The sequence below is a fragment of the Camelina sativa genome, chromosome 11 (assembly GCF_000633955.1).
Source record: "Camelina sativa cultivar DH55 chromosome 11, Cs, whole genome shotgun sequence".
NCBI lineage: Eukaryota > Viridiplantae > Streptophyta > Magnoliopsida > Brassicales > Brassicaceae > Camelina > Camelina sativa.
The window spans coordinates 32,115,523-32,128,973 of record NC_025695.1 but is presented as its reverse complement, the minus strand read 5'-3'; the positions used below and the strand labels follow the sequence as shown (position 1 = coordinate 32,128,973).

At 35.9% G+C, this 13,451-nt stretch overlaps 2 protein-coding genes across 2 annotated transcripts; both read right to left on the bottom strand.

The window, feature by feature from the left end:
* LOC104724920 (protein PHLOEM PROTEIN 2-LIKE A8) lies at nucleotides 542-2,256 on the bottom strand. Its single transcript, XM_010443491.2, has 3 exons — nucleotides 1,679-2,256; nucleotides 1,281-1,478; nucleotides 542-1,148 (listed from the first exon to the last, which is right to left on the bottom strand). Exons 1-3 carry the CDS (start codon nucleotides 2,158-2,160, stop codon nucleotides 761-763), a joined length of 1,068 nt encoding a protein of 355 aa, XP_010441793.1. The 5' UTR covers nucleotides 2,161-2,256; the 3' UTR covers nucleotides 542-760.
* On the bottom strand, nucleotides 4,865-6,787 carry LOC104724919 (protein PHLOEM PROTEIN 2-LIKE A6). The gene is made up of 3 exons (XM_010443490.2): nucleotides 6,265-6,787; nucleotides 5,761-6,072; nucleotides 4,865-5,393 (listed from the first exon to the last, which is right to left on the bottom strand). The coding sequence occupies exons 1-3, from the start codon at nucleotides 6,744-6,746 to the stop codon at nucleotides 5,009-5,011; spliced, it is 1,179 nt and encodes a 392-aa protein (XP_010441792.1). The 5' UTR covers nucleotides 6,747-6,787; the 3' UTR covers nucleotides 4,865-5,008.

Here is a 13,451-nt window from a genome sequence, read left to right as displayed (position 1 = left end):
CACCAAAACAACACCAAACAAGCAAAACAAAAGAGATCTCAGACTTAGATCAGCCATGGTCATGCATTCACCTCTTTTGCAGAATTATCTGACACAAAAACGCTGAATCCACTCCTTAGAAAGCTTATCCTTCGTTCCTAGCAACATCACTCTCTTCCACAGCAACAGATCTCACCAAACAAGCTAAAAAACCAAAAACTCTCAAAAACACTCAAGCACTTCTTTTCATCTCTGGAACGGGGACAAAACAACTAAATAGCAGCTTTCCCAAAACCCTTAGTTAACTTTCCCTTTAAATACACGGGTTAGGGATTCTAATTAAACCAAACCGAACCAAAACGACAAATTAAAACAACCCGGTCGGACCAGAAATTGATGGTGTCGATTGACACTCCCCTGGTATCGATTGACACTCCCCCTGGTGTCGATCGACACCCACCCCAAAACACATTATTTGGTTCATGTTACTACGCGGTTTCAAATCTGTCAAAATGATGTTGTTAACAAACAGCAAACAAACATATCCGTCAAAATGATGTTGTTAACAAACAGCAAACAATCATATAAGTATATATATTTTAAAAAACATTACAAACGGAAACAAGGAAGTAAAAGTCTGTTTAAAAAACAAACAAAAAAAAGGTACACACTTTTAACAAGATATAGTCATGCATTGTATCAAATATGAAATAAAATTATATAAATATACTTAAACAGAAATTAGATCCATGATTCCTTATATATGCTTTGCTTTTGCGCCTTACTGTGCGGGACGGATTGCAAAACCTTTGACCACGAGACCACTCTTCCGGTCAGTGTCCACATACTGATGCATCGAGAAAAAGATCTTTGCGTCCTCTTTCTTCGGCGGCGCCTCAAATTCTCCGACATGTATATCAACCCAGTTTTCTCCTATATATTCGTCCAAGTACAATGCCTTCTCCTGCTCACTATAGCTTCCATCGCGCATGGTCACCTTCAGGTTCAGGTTAACCTCCTTCTTCCATCCCAAAGATGTATCATCTAGGCTCACAAGAAAAACCACCTCGTACTTTTTCCCCGGTATCAGTTTTCTCGTGTGAAAGTCTCCGGTTATTTTAATTAAGGTGTGAATGTTAATCATCGTCGCAATTTCAATATCCGCTTTGCTGAAATATATAATTACACATCATATTGTATATGCTTACTTTTTTTATAAATATTTTTTAAGGAAATATAGTACGTACGTCTAGTTGAGGTAAAGATATATATATAGCATTTTTTCAAGTAGTAGTTCTTACTGAGGTCTGTCATAGATGGAACTCCACGTCCATTTTTCAATATTATCAGAGTGAGTAATGTCAAGTCTCCTAGCAGGGACCATAAATCCTCCTTCTGAATTCGATTCTAACTTTGGGTTTCCCTTCACGGCGATTTGCGAAAGCAATCTCTGAATCTCGAAAACAATTTCATTCATGAACTCCCTTTCGTTCCTATCACTGTCAGACAATTAGGGTGAGAGATGTGAACAAGCTTGGTCTTTCTATTTTCTTGGTTCCGTATTCTACAAGAAATAGCTACGTACTTTGGTCATACCAAAAACATAATATATGCAGATATTTAACAAATGGAGATTAATAAAAAACAAAAAAGTCACTCTAAAATAAGGGAGGTAGCAAAATTAAGATAAGTGATCAACCTTTTTTCTGACAAGGTCATGCCTTTTATTTGAGGAATAGACTCTAGCGCTTCCTCCCATTTCTGAGTTCTTTCTGGCTCGTGTTTATATCGGCGCTTCAGAGTCCTGAAAGTATCACCAAAGTCTCCTTTGATTTCTTTCACGTTGTCAGTTGAAAGTTTGTAGAAGATCGGAATCACATTGAGACCGCCTTGATCATTGCAGTCCTTGATCTGGGCCAGCTCATCTAAGCACCATTCCGAACTAGTGTAATCCTTAGAGAAGATCACCACCGCGACCCTTGACTCTTGGATCCTCACAAAAAGGTTAGCCAGGTTTGTGCCCACGACTTCGCTCTTGTCTATGAAGACGTTTATGCTCGCTTCCCTCATGGCAGGCTCAAGAAAGCTTATGAAGCCGTTGCGCACATCTTTTCCGCGGAAGTTGATGAACACTTGAGGTCCTGTTGGGGTGGGTTTAGCAAAAGAAGAAGAAGAAGCCATAAGAGAGCTTTTTTTGGGAAGCAAAAAGAGTGTTTAGGATGATTTGTTGTGTGACCTTTAGTGTGTTGTCAAGATGATTTGAACGTTAAAGCCAATTAGACGTCCTTATATACATTTCAATGCTCGAAATAATTTTTGATATTAGGTTGTCAACATGCAATTTATTATAACAGATCACACACTTGTCTTTCGAAATTTGAAATTGTATTTTAATTCTATCGCCATCCTCCGGTCAAAACGGAGTAATGTATAGGCTTAGGTAACTAATTTTATAACGTATGTAAGTTGGTTAACAGATACACATCAAATAATTAAGAATCGATATATGTAAGACTTTGATCAACATGCATAAACTATTATAAACTCATTTATCTTTTGTCAATGATAAACTAAACTAATATTACAAGTTTACATAACTGAGTTTTACTACCAAGGTGCATGTTTGATTGGTTGCATGTGTCTAGTCTAGTCCCCTTAAAGTCCTTCCTCAAATTATTATCCAAGTCGACATGACTTCCCTAGCTCACAAAGTCTTTTCATAGGCCACTTTATTAAAATCCCAAGTGTTATATTAAAAATTGCAACTGCGATGATATTTCTATTAAAAAAAAGTTACAAGACAATAATTGGAATTGGACTTGTTCATACCTTCATATCACTGAAGACTAAACATTTGAGAAAGACCATAATAAAGTCATCTGATATGCCATTGCATAAACCACTATTACAGTTTTATTTTACTAAATAATATGTTTCAACCACTTGATTCATGGTTTTATGAAAATTGAATATACTTAATTGTTTATTATTAAATAGATATTAAGACTCAAGTATGTAGTATGCAGATTAAAAAATACTATGTAACAACCCGTACTACGCGCGTAATAAATCTATCCAAATAAAATTATTATTTGGAATTCAAGTCTCGTTTGTATAAAAACAAAATATGTAATAAAAGGTTTTTGTTTTATTTTATTCAAATATACGTTTATTTGATATAAAAATATGTTTCACCCGTGAAGTTTTTGAACGTGGAATTTTTTTTAACAGCAGTAGAGAAAGTATTGATAAAAATGTTACCATTTATGGTAATATATCTTTTTGTGTGTTCTAAAAATCAAATTCATATCTTTTATATTTTATCGAGTAACGACAACAATTTTGCATGTTTCTTATGAAATCATAACAACTCGATAATTTAATTAGTTAATTTTATTATATATTAGTAATAATCGGATTTGAAAAATATTTTTGAAGATTATATTATCTAATGATTTAATATTTTCAATTAGGCCATTTAAATTTGTTGAGTTAGTCGGTTTGTTAAGATTTTCGATGAATGGGGAAATATTTGAGAAAAAATCATTATGGAAAAATATAATTTAATTCTAAAATGTGAATGTATCTATTTTTATAAGAAGTTTACCCTCGATGAATGTCATCTTCATTTTGAATACATCTATAAGCAGAATTTTTTTTTCCATAATATAAGCATGAATGAATTTTGATTTTAGTCGTGTTATTTCAATATGATTAAATCCTAAAATATAACTTTTGAAATTGACATTAGATACAATCATGATGATAATATATATACATATATATATACATTAATTATGTAAATTCACTTTTGTAAAATCACTGAACATATGAATTTGATGAACAAGATATCTAAAGTTGCAATTCTACCTTTTGTAGTAGCTAGTATGCATTTTCTCTTTGAGTTCATATATTAATCAATTATATTTTTTAAATTTTTTAATCGTGAGTGGGTGTTCAATATCTATATTACTATGCAAACTATTCAGATTATTTTTTTTTTGTTATTGATTTAAAGATTGTTCAAATTATTATTAATAGAAAAATGCATAGTGCAGTCCCAATTGGGGACCATTACCCGGGCGTAGCCCGAGATAATCCAATAGTCTCTCTAGAAGCTTCATACTAGGGCATAGTGCAACCCCTCTTGAGAACATTAAGACCACATAAATGAAGCAATCAGAAATGAATTTTTATGAGCTCATTAATTTTTTCCTTTGAATTTTTATCAAATTAATCTATTGTTTTTAACAAATTTAGTTTTCGACTGGAATGCCACTTCAACATCCGAATTCATTTACATGATATAACAAGTATTTCAACACTATACTGTATGTCTATATGTCACATATCTAAATATACTATTCCACTATGTATGTTAACTCTGCTAATCATGATCTTTGGTTTGTTTCCCCGGACAATTCAAAGTATCATTACGAGAAGGTTTCATGTGAAAATACTATTATTCCTGAAACTTTGAACTACAAAAACAAGTTCGGTATTGCAAACCCTTAAAAACTAAGCCGAAATTGTACATTTGCAATGACACTTATAGATCTACTGTAGGCTGCTAAGTGCTAACTAAATTTCTAAAACAAAGGCTAAATTAAGGGAGTTGTGTAAACAATTATATTGCTAATCCAATATGCCAATATAGAGTTAATGGGTGATGTACAATAATTACTATATAATGTAGAGCACACAAAATTTTCCTTGTTCCCCTTAACTACTTCACCTACCAAACATAAAACAGAAAATATATAAGTGAATGTGTCCATATATAAGCATATATCACGAAAGTAATTATAACATATCCATTTACTTAAATGATTGGGAACATGATTAGTCTTTCATAGAACCATACCATAGAGATTTAAAAAAAAAATATAAAAATTTATAAGATTTTTTCAAACAAAACAAAAGAAGTACAATTCATTTGTGTACAAAACAGACCATGTTTCATTATTGGAATACAAATATTAGACAACGACAAAGATCATATATCCTTTTGCGGTTTTGCCTGTGCGCATTAGTTCGTGGGACGTATTGTAACACCTTTGACGACGAGTCCCTTTTTCTTGTAATCATCTGCGTACTGATACATAGTGAAAATGATTGTTGCGGGAGTAGCTTTCGGCGGAACCACAAATACTCCGGCCAAAATATCCACCCAGTCGCAGCCTATGTAATCTTTCAAGTTCTCTGTTCGATCCACCCGATCGTCATCCCCATCGTGTTGTACCACCTTCAGCTTCAGAGTCACCGGTAGCTCCCATCCACTTGCATCATTTTCTAGTTTCACTACGAATACAGCCTCGTACTCTGTTCCTGGTGTTAGATTCTCCGTACTTAATGTTCCGACTATTTTAAGCCAGTAAACTTTATTCGACGTGGCGATTTCAATTTCCGCAGAGCTGCAAACATAATGAAAAAAAAATAGATGAGAAAAATAGATGAGAAATGGAAAGGACCAATGAAAAATAAAAAAAACTTAGAAAAAAATAATATCAGAATTAGTAATATACGAATTTTTTAATTATTAAACAAATTAACCCAAAACTTATTTCTGTAAATTATGTATAAAATAAATTTTAGTCAAAAAGACGTAACTCTCAGATTTGTAGCTTTCATTTTGACCAGAAAAAGATTTCAAGCTTTCACAAACTGATTTTTTTTTTTCATATGAGAAAAAAACATTTGAGTGATTTCTAGATTTCATAATTTTATTAAGTAAAATATTATTTTTGACCCCAAAAAATAATATAAAAAGTAAAATATTACTCTGGTCCCTCCGTGATAGTATTCCAAGTCCATCTTTGAGGTTTGTCATAATGAGTGATTTCTAACTCCCTTGCAGGGACCATGGAAGGTACCACAGAACCTCCTTGATGACTCGCTTCTCTTTCTGGCACCCTTACTGGGAGCATGGAGCTTCCTTGAGGATTCATTTCTCTTTTTGGTTTCCTTGCTGGGACGATGGAACCTCCCTGGTTCGCTTCTATTTCTTGGTTTCTTCTCCTCACAGCCATATTCTCCATTAATTTTTGAATCTTGATGACCAGTGAGGTTATGAAGTCTTTATCGGTCTTGTCACTGATTTGACATACCATACAAGTGAAAGATATCAACAAGAAAGATTATCAGGTTCTAGATGTATGTTTGAAGATACTTTAAATAAGATACTGACTTATTCAACTAAGATTATTAGTCTCGATTTCATTTTCAAATATTCAGTTGTAAGCAAAGAAAAAAAAACAAGTAAACAAGGGAAAAAAAGAAAATAACCTCTGTTCTGCCAAGGGCATGCCTTTTGTTTCGGGAATAGACACTAAAGCTTCCTCCCATTTCTGTGTTCTTAGTGGCTGGTGTAGATGATTGCGTTTCATATCCCTGAAATTATCGCCAAATTTTCCTTTAAGATATTTCACGACCGAAGGTTCAATTTTGTAGAAGATGGGAATCACTACAAGACGGCCTTGGTCCTTGCATTCCTTCATCTTGGCCAGCTCATCCAAGCACCAATGTGAACTTGTGAAATCCTCGGAAAATATCACCAGCGCGATCTCAGACTCTTCTATCCTCTTCAACAGGTTAACCAAATCTGCGCCCAACAACTCGTCCTCATCTATGAAGACGTTTATATTCGCTTCTCTCAAGGCAGGGTCAAGAAAGCTTACAAAGTTTTTGCGCACATCTTTTCCGCGGAAGCTGATGAACACTTGAGGCCCCGTTGGGGTTGGTCTCACAACAGAAGAAGAAGAAGCCATGATGATTATTGTTTAAGCTTTTGTGTATTGTCAAGATGCTTTGGATGATCAACTAATTAATCCAACGTCCTTATTTATATACTTGAATATGCATGAAATAATATAATATGTAAGTTGTCAACATGTGTAGTTTATATAACAAATTACAGCTTGTCGTCAAAATTTGAATTGGTCTTTCAAAACAGAGTTTTTTTTTTTTGAGTGACTAGATACTTTGGTTAAACTTAAAACTTAAACTAATCTTTTAACATATGTAGCGGGTGAACAATCAGATATATGTATAATCATAATGAATCCATGACCTCGATCAACATGAATAGACCACACTAAACTATGATTGTTTAGTCATAACACCAAGTTTCATTCTAATTTAATTTTGATATATATAATAAATATAGTGTCGAAGACCTCCCCAATTCATGAAGTCGTTCCGTATATTATTAATTAGAGAACCAGTGTCAAAATAAAAATTGCCACTGCAAAATAATTTATATCAAGACAAGTTAACGTTGACTTGTTCATATCAATAATGATGAAGAACTGAGCCCTCCAACGAAGGGATACCATATTCAAGTCATGTAATCTGCCACTGCATGAATCATATACGATATGATTTCTTAATTTTATTATCGATATAATTAAAGGATTTGAACCCGCCTAAAACTATGTTGGAACACACTTTAATAATATCCAATATATAGTATGAGCCTGCTCTTCCGGTCACTGCCTCACTGGTCATATACTGATACGTGGTGAAAGTCATCTTTGCGGCCGCACTCTTAGGCGGTGCCACCAAAACTCCAACTTGGTTCATACTCTGTATAGAATGGTTTTTGTCCCCATCGAGCAGATAATCTGCAACGAAGCATAATAGAATTAAACTTAAGGTATATCTACAATCCTTAAAAACAGATTAAATTTAAAATAAAAGAATATATATGCGAATAATCTTTTTGGTGTTTGTATAAGGAATTACACTTCACTCTTGGTTCTGACAGATGACAAAATAAAAAATAGTATGAAAATTAATTATTAAAAATTAAACAAAGTATTATACTGTTATTTCTTTCAAATAAGAAGTGAGAAATCAACTAAAGGAAAAACAATAAATTAAAACTCTAAAACTAAATTGATTTTTAAGAGAAATTATTAAATATAAACTTCTAACACTATTGTATATTCTATAATTATAAGTCTATAACTTCATTTTGAATTAAATCAAAATTTTATACATAAAAGAGCTAGACAGGTGTCATCTTATCCTAAAGCGTAAAAGGAAAAATATAGATTGATGTGAATAACCATTTTAGATTTTGGTTTTTGGATGAGGATTTTATGATTATTGATTTAACCATTTTATAACTATAAGTCTATAACTTCATTATTGATTCTATGAGATGAGAAAAAAAGTAAGCATAAAATTTAATTACTATAAGTATTATATTTTATTTCAAAATAGAAAAAGTGGGAAATCCAATTTTTTTTTAAAGATGTAATTCTAAATTAAAGAAATTTATTAATAGAAAGAAGAAAATCTAATTAGATCAATCAAAATCTTATAATTATAATACTAGAATAATCTCATTTTATCTCGTTTTTAAATAATACTATAAAATGGGTGTTATTTTTTCATGATTCATGACCAAAAATATCACTTCTAAATCTTTTTCTGGTCTATATAAGATTGAGAACATGTGAAGGTTAATAACACTTCAGAACTCCACTCTGCTAACGGTTATCCCGAAAAGTCAAAACACCTCAAAAATGCCTGACTTCAGACCCATTGCTTGTTGTAATACAGTCTACAAGGTGGTGTCCAAGCTGATGGCAAATAGACTAAAGGCGGTTATGTCGGAGCTTATATCCAACTCGCAATCTGCTTTTATTTTGGGACGTCTTCTAGTGGAAAATGTGCTTTTAGCCACAGAACTTGTTCAAGGATACAACCAGAAAATTATATCATCGAGAGGAATGCTCAAGGTTGACCTCAAAAAGGCGTTTGACTCAGTACATTGGGGATTCATCCTCAACACATTAAAGGCTATGAACTTTCCGATACATTTTGTCAACCTGATCTCCGAGTGTATCTCAACACCACGCTTCTCGCTGGCTGTGAATGGAGAATCATGTGGTTTCTTCAAGGGTGCTAAAGGGCTTAGACAGGGAGATCCTATCTCCCCCTATCTCTTCACGCTGGCTATGGAGGTCTTCACTCAGGTTCTAAACAACACTTTCAATGATGGCCTTATCGGGCACCATCCTAATGCCACTAACCCTCAGGTAACCCATTTGGCCTTCGTTGACGACATCATGATCTTTTTTTATGGCAAGAAAGAGTCTCAGGAAAATGTTACAAGAGTTCTTCAATGTTTTGCTGAAATTTCTGGTCTCTCCATGAACAAAGCTAAGACTGAGCTTTTCATTGCTGGAGTGAACCAAACTGAAACCTCTGGGTTATCTACTCTTGGTTTCAGTCTCGGTTCACTTCCCATACGGTATCTCGGTCTGCCTTTGATGCACAGAAAGCTGCGAGTCTCAGAGTAAGGTCCACTAATCGATAAGATTACCTCCAGGTTTGTTATCTTATGCGGGTAGAAAGGAACTAATATCCACAATCATTTATGGAACAGTCAATTTTTGGGCCTCTGCTTTCATCCTGCCAAAAGCATGTTTGAAACACATTGAGAGTCTCTGTTCAATATTTCTCTGGTCTGGGGATATAACAAAAAAACCATATGCAAAGGTTGCTTGGAAGGCCATATGCCTGCCAAAGGAAGAAGGTGGTCTGGGGTTTCGATGCTTCTCAATGTGGAATAAAACCCTCTGCCTCAAATTGATATGGCGGTTATTCACCGCTGATGACTCTTTGTGGGCAAAATGGATAAGAAACAATAAAATCAAGGATGAGGTGTTTTGGCTTATTGATGAGAAGAAGCAGAACTCATGGACCTGGAAAACCCTCATGTAACTTCGGTCTCTCGCAGCTTTGATACTAGGTTTTTTGTGTGTCCTAGCAGGTTCAATTAACCTTATGTGTTGTAGTACTTAAGGTGTCAATCCAAATGGGATGTTGCTACCACTCAAGATGCAATCAAGAAATCACAAGTTAAGCCAATTCAAAAAGAGTGTTTGTCTAACAATCCTAGAGTGATCAAGATGCAAAACGGAAATGAGTCACATAACTAGAAACGAAAATGTATGACCAGAAGCGAAAATGGATAAAAACAGAAATGAGTCTAAGCATGAACTAAAAAGCAAGAAACGAAACAGTCTCAGGAATGCAATATCAATCAAAAAGATAGAAGTCCTAAGGATGAGAGTAATTGATGTCGGTGGAGTCTCCTAGTCTACAAAGTGTTTAACATGCCACAAGCAAACTATCCCTAAACAATGAACATCACAACTTAGCTAATCTAATCTCTTGGCAAAAGCTACTCAGACTCAACCACTTCCATACCTAGCTCTCGCTAGAGAAACATGGTCAAGCATGGCATGACAAACAAGTTCATTCACGTCAACAAACATCCTAGACAACTAATCTCTTAGGCTAGGAACGTAAGTCTCTGGCACTAGTTGGTCGGACATTTCATCAAACACCTTTTGGGTGTAGAAATGTATCGAACCTAGTTCCAATTGATCAGAGAGAAACTAGTAATTCTAACACTAGTCCAGAAGGAAATCATACAAATCAACGCTTAAACACCCTACATCCTAAGATCCTCCACCTAGTCTATCCCATCCCCAAGAACCTTAACACTACTCAGATCCAAAAATTATCTTCAAGGATGCAACCCCAAAAAACATTGAATCAAGCATAGTAAGATAGATAAAAATGAGAAGAACAACTTTGTAGAAGAAATCAAGTGAAAAAACTGAATAAACTCGGAGATGTCGGATTACAGAACGTTTTTTGGTGGCTAGGTCAAACCTTAGAAAAGAAAACGAGATAAATGCTAAGATGTCCCAAACCAAGACTTAACAAAATGTATATATAGTAAAAACATGTGAATCCCTAAAACTTAAAACGACAAGATAGAGAGTCGGTTCGGGAATCTCCTGAAGCGTGTGAAACCAAACATGTGCGATCGAGTCACGTGTCGTCTCTCCCTGGGGTGCGGTCAAGTGTAACGGATCGAGCCGAGGTCATACTACTCGAGGTGGGTCGAGTGGAGGTGATGCGACTCGAGNCAAAAAGATAGAAGTCCTAAGGATGAGAGTAATTGATGTCGGTGGAGTCTCCTAGTCTACAGAGTGTTTAACATACCACAAGCAAACTATCCCTAAACAATGAACATCACAACTTAGCTAATCCAATCTCTTGGCAAAAGCTACTCAGACTCAACCACTTCCATACCTAGCTCTCGCTAGAGAAACATGGTTGAGCAGGCATGACAAACAAGTTCATTCACGTCAACAAACATCCTAGACAACTAATCTCTTAGGCTAGGAACGTAAGTCTCTGGCACTAGTTGGTCGGACATTTCATCAAACACCTTTTGGGTGTAGAAATGTATCGAACCTAGTTCCAATTGATCAGAGAGAAACTAGTAATTCTAACACTAGTCCAGAAGGAAATCATACAAATCAACGCTTAAACACCCTACATCCTAAGATCCTCCACCTAGTCTATCCCATCCCCAAGAACCTTAACACTACTCAAATCCGGAAATCATCACCAAAGATACAAATCCAGAAAACATTGAACCAAGCATAATAAATAGATAGAAATGAGAAGAACAACTTTGAAGAAGAAATCAAGTGCAAAAACTGAATAAACTCGGAGATGTCAGATTACAAGTCTCAGAGCGTTTATTGTTGGCTAGGTCAACCCTTAGAAAAGAAAACGAGATAAAAGATAAGATGTCCCAAACCAAGACTTAACAAAATGTATATATAGTAAAAACATGTGAATCCCTAAAACTTAAAACGACAAGATAGAGAGTCGGTTCGGGAATCTCCTGAAGCGTGTGAAACCAAACATGTGCGATCGAGTCACGTGTCGTCTCTCCCTGGGGTGCGGTCAAGTGTAACGGATCGAGCCGAGGTCATACTACTCGAGGTGGGTCGAGTGGAGGTGATGCGACTCGAGCTGGGTCGAGTGGAGGTGATGCGACTCAAGCTGGGTGTATATGAATCCACTAAAACGGTGATAACTCTTGAACCACGCTTCCGATTGTCTTGAAATAAACGGCATTGGAAATATGATTCAATTATATACAACTTTGATGAAGACGTTGAAAGCTGAATCCCTCTACCGGTGGCTCGAGTGATGACTCGAGTGGTGACTCGAGAGTGGCTCAAGTGGTGGACTCGAATGGTGTTGGGTCGACACGAAGGACGTGGACTCGAATAGTGTTGGGTCGACTCGAAGGATGTGGACTCGAATGGCGACTCGAACAGAGTCTCGGACGATGTGTTCCTGACGTCTCCTAGATACCTGAAATACTCCAAAATGCACAATGTATGCAGGGATGATGCAAGAACTACCTAAATATGCAAAGTGTACAAAAGAGGCTAGAAATTGATGCAAAACGACTAGTTATCCTAGCTAAATGCATGACAAATACATGCTAAGCAGAGACAAAATATAGACATATCAACTCCCCCAAACTTATTCTTTGTTTGCCCTCAAGTAAACGCTCAAGAACAACGTATGGAGAAGAGGTGTGAAGGTGGGGTCTCAGAACCTAAAACATGCTGAATAGAGTAGTTAGAATCAAGGTACTTGTTTTTAGTTCTATGATGCATGGTGAAGCAATTTCATTTGTTTAATCTACACACGCAATCCTATCAATCACCCCCTTTAACATTTATTAACAGAGAACCATGAATCAAGCTATGCAATGTCATTGAACNAATCCACTAAAACGGTGATAACTCTTGAACCACGCTTCCGATTGTCTTGAAATAAACGGCATTGGAAATATGATTCAATTATATACAACTTTGATGAAGACGTTGAAAGCTGAATCCCTCTACCGGTGGCTCGAGTGATGACTCGAGTGGTGACTCGAGAGTGGCTCAAGTGGTGGACTCGAATGGTGTTGGGTCGACACGAAGGACGTGGACTCGAATAGTGTTGGGTCGACTCGAAGGATGTGGACTCGAATGGCGACTCGAACAGAGTCTCGGACGATGTGTTCCTGACGTCTCCTAGATACCTGAAATACTCCAAAATGCACAATGTATGCAGGGATGATGCAAGAACTACCTAAATATGCAAAGTGTACAAAAGAGGCTAGAAATTGATGCAAAACGACTAGTTATCCTAGCTAAATGCATGACAAATACATGCTAAGCAGAGACAAAATATAGACATATCAACTCCCCCAAACTTATTCTTTGTTTGCCCTCAAGTAAACGCTCAAGAACAACGTATGGAGAAGAGGTGTGAAGGTGGGGTCTCAGAACCTAAAACATGCTGAATAGAGTAGTTAGAATCAAGGTACTTGTTTTTAGTTCTATGATGCATGGTGAAGCAATTTCATTTGTTTAATCTACACACGCAATCCTATCAATCACCCCCTTTAACATTTATTAACAGAGAACCATGAATCAAGCTATGCAATGTCATTGAACTCATTTGGCTAGGGTGAAAGGTCAAAGACGAAGATGGTCTCCTTCTCAAGTGGTTTTGTCAATACAGAATAAGGTCCCCTCACGAAAAGGAGTTGAGCTTAAAAGAAGGCTAAAGGTTGAAACCAA

Excerpts from the sequence above, each read along its gene's own strand:
- LOC104724919 (XM_010443490.2), bottom strand. The coding sequence starts at position 6,746 with ATGGCTTCTTCTTCTTCTGTTGTGAGACCAACCCCAACGGGGCCTCAA. Across the intron at positions 6,073-6,264 it reads ATGCCCTTGGCAGAACAGAG|TGACAAGACCGATAAAGACT; the intron begins GTTATTTTCTTT and ends ATGTCAAATCAG. Across the intron at positions 5,394-5,760 it reads ACTATCACGGAGGGACCAGA|CTCTGCGGAAATTGAAATCG; the intron begins GTAATATTTTAC and ends TTATGTTTGCAG.
- LOC104724920 (XM_010443491.2), bottom strand. The coding sequence starts at position 2,160 with ATGGCTTCTTCTTCTTCTTTTGCTAAACCCACCCCAACAGGACCTCAA. Across the intron at positions 1,479-1,678 it reads ATGACCTTGTCAGAAAAAAG|TGATAGGAACGAAAGGGAGT; the intron begins GTTGATCACTTA and ends ATTGTCTGACAG. Across the intron at positions 1,149-1,280 it reads TCCATCTATGACAGACCTCA|CAAAGCGGATATTGAAATTG; the intron begins GTAAGAACTACT and ends TATATATTTCAG.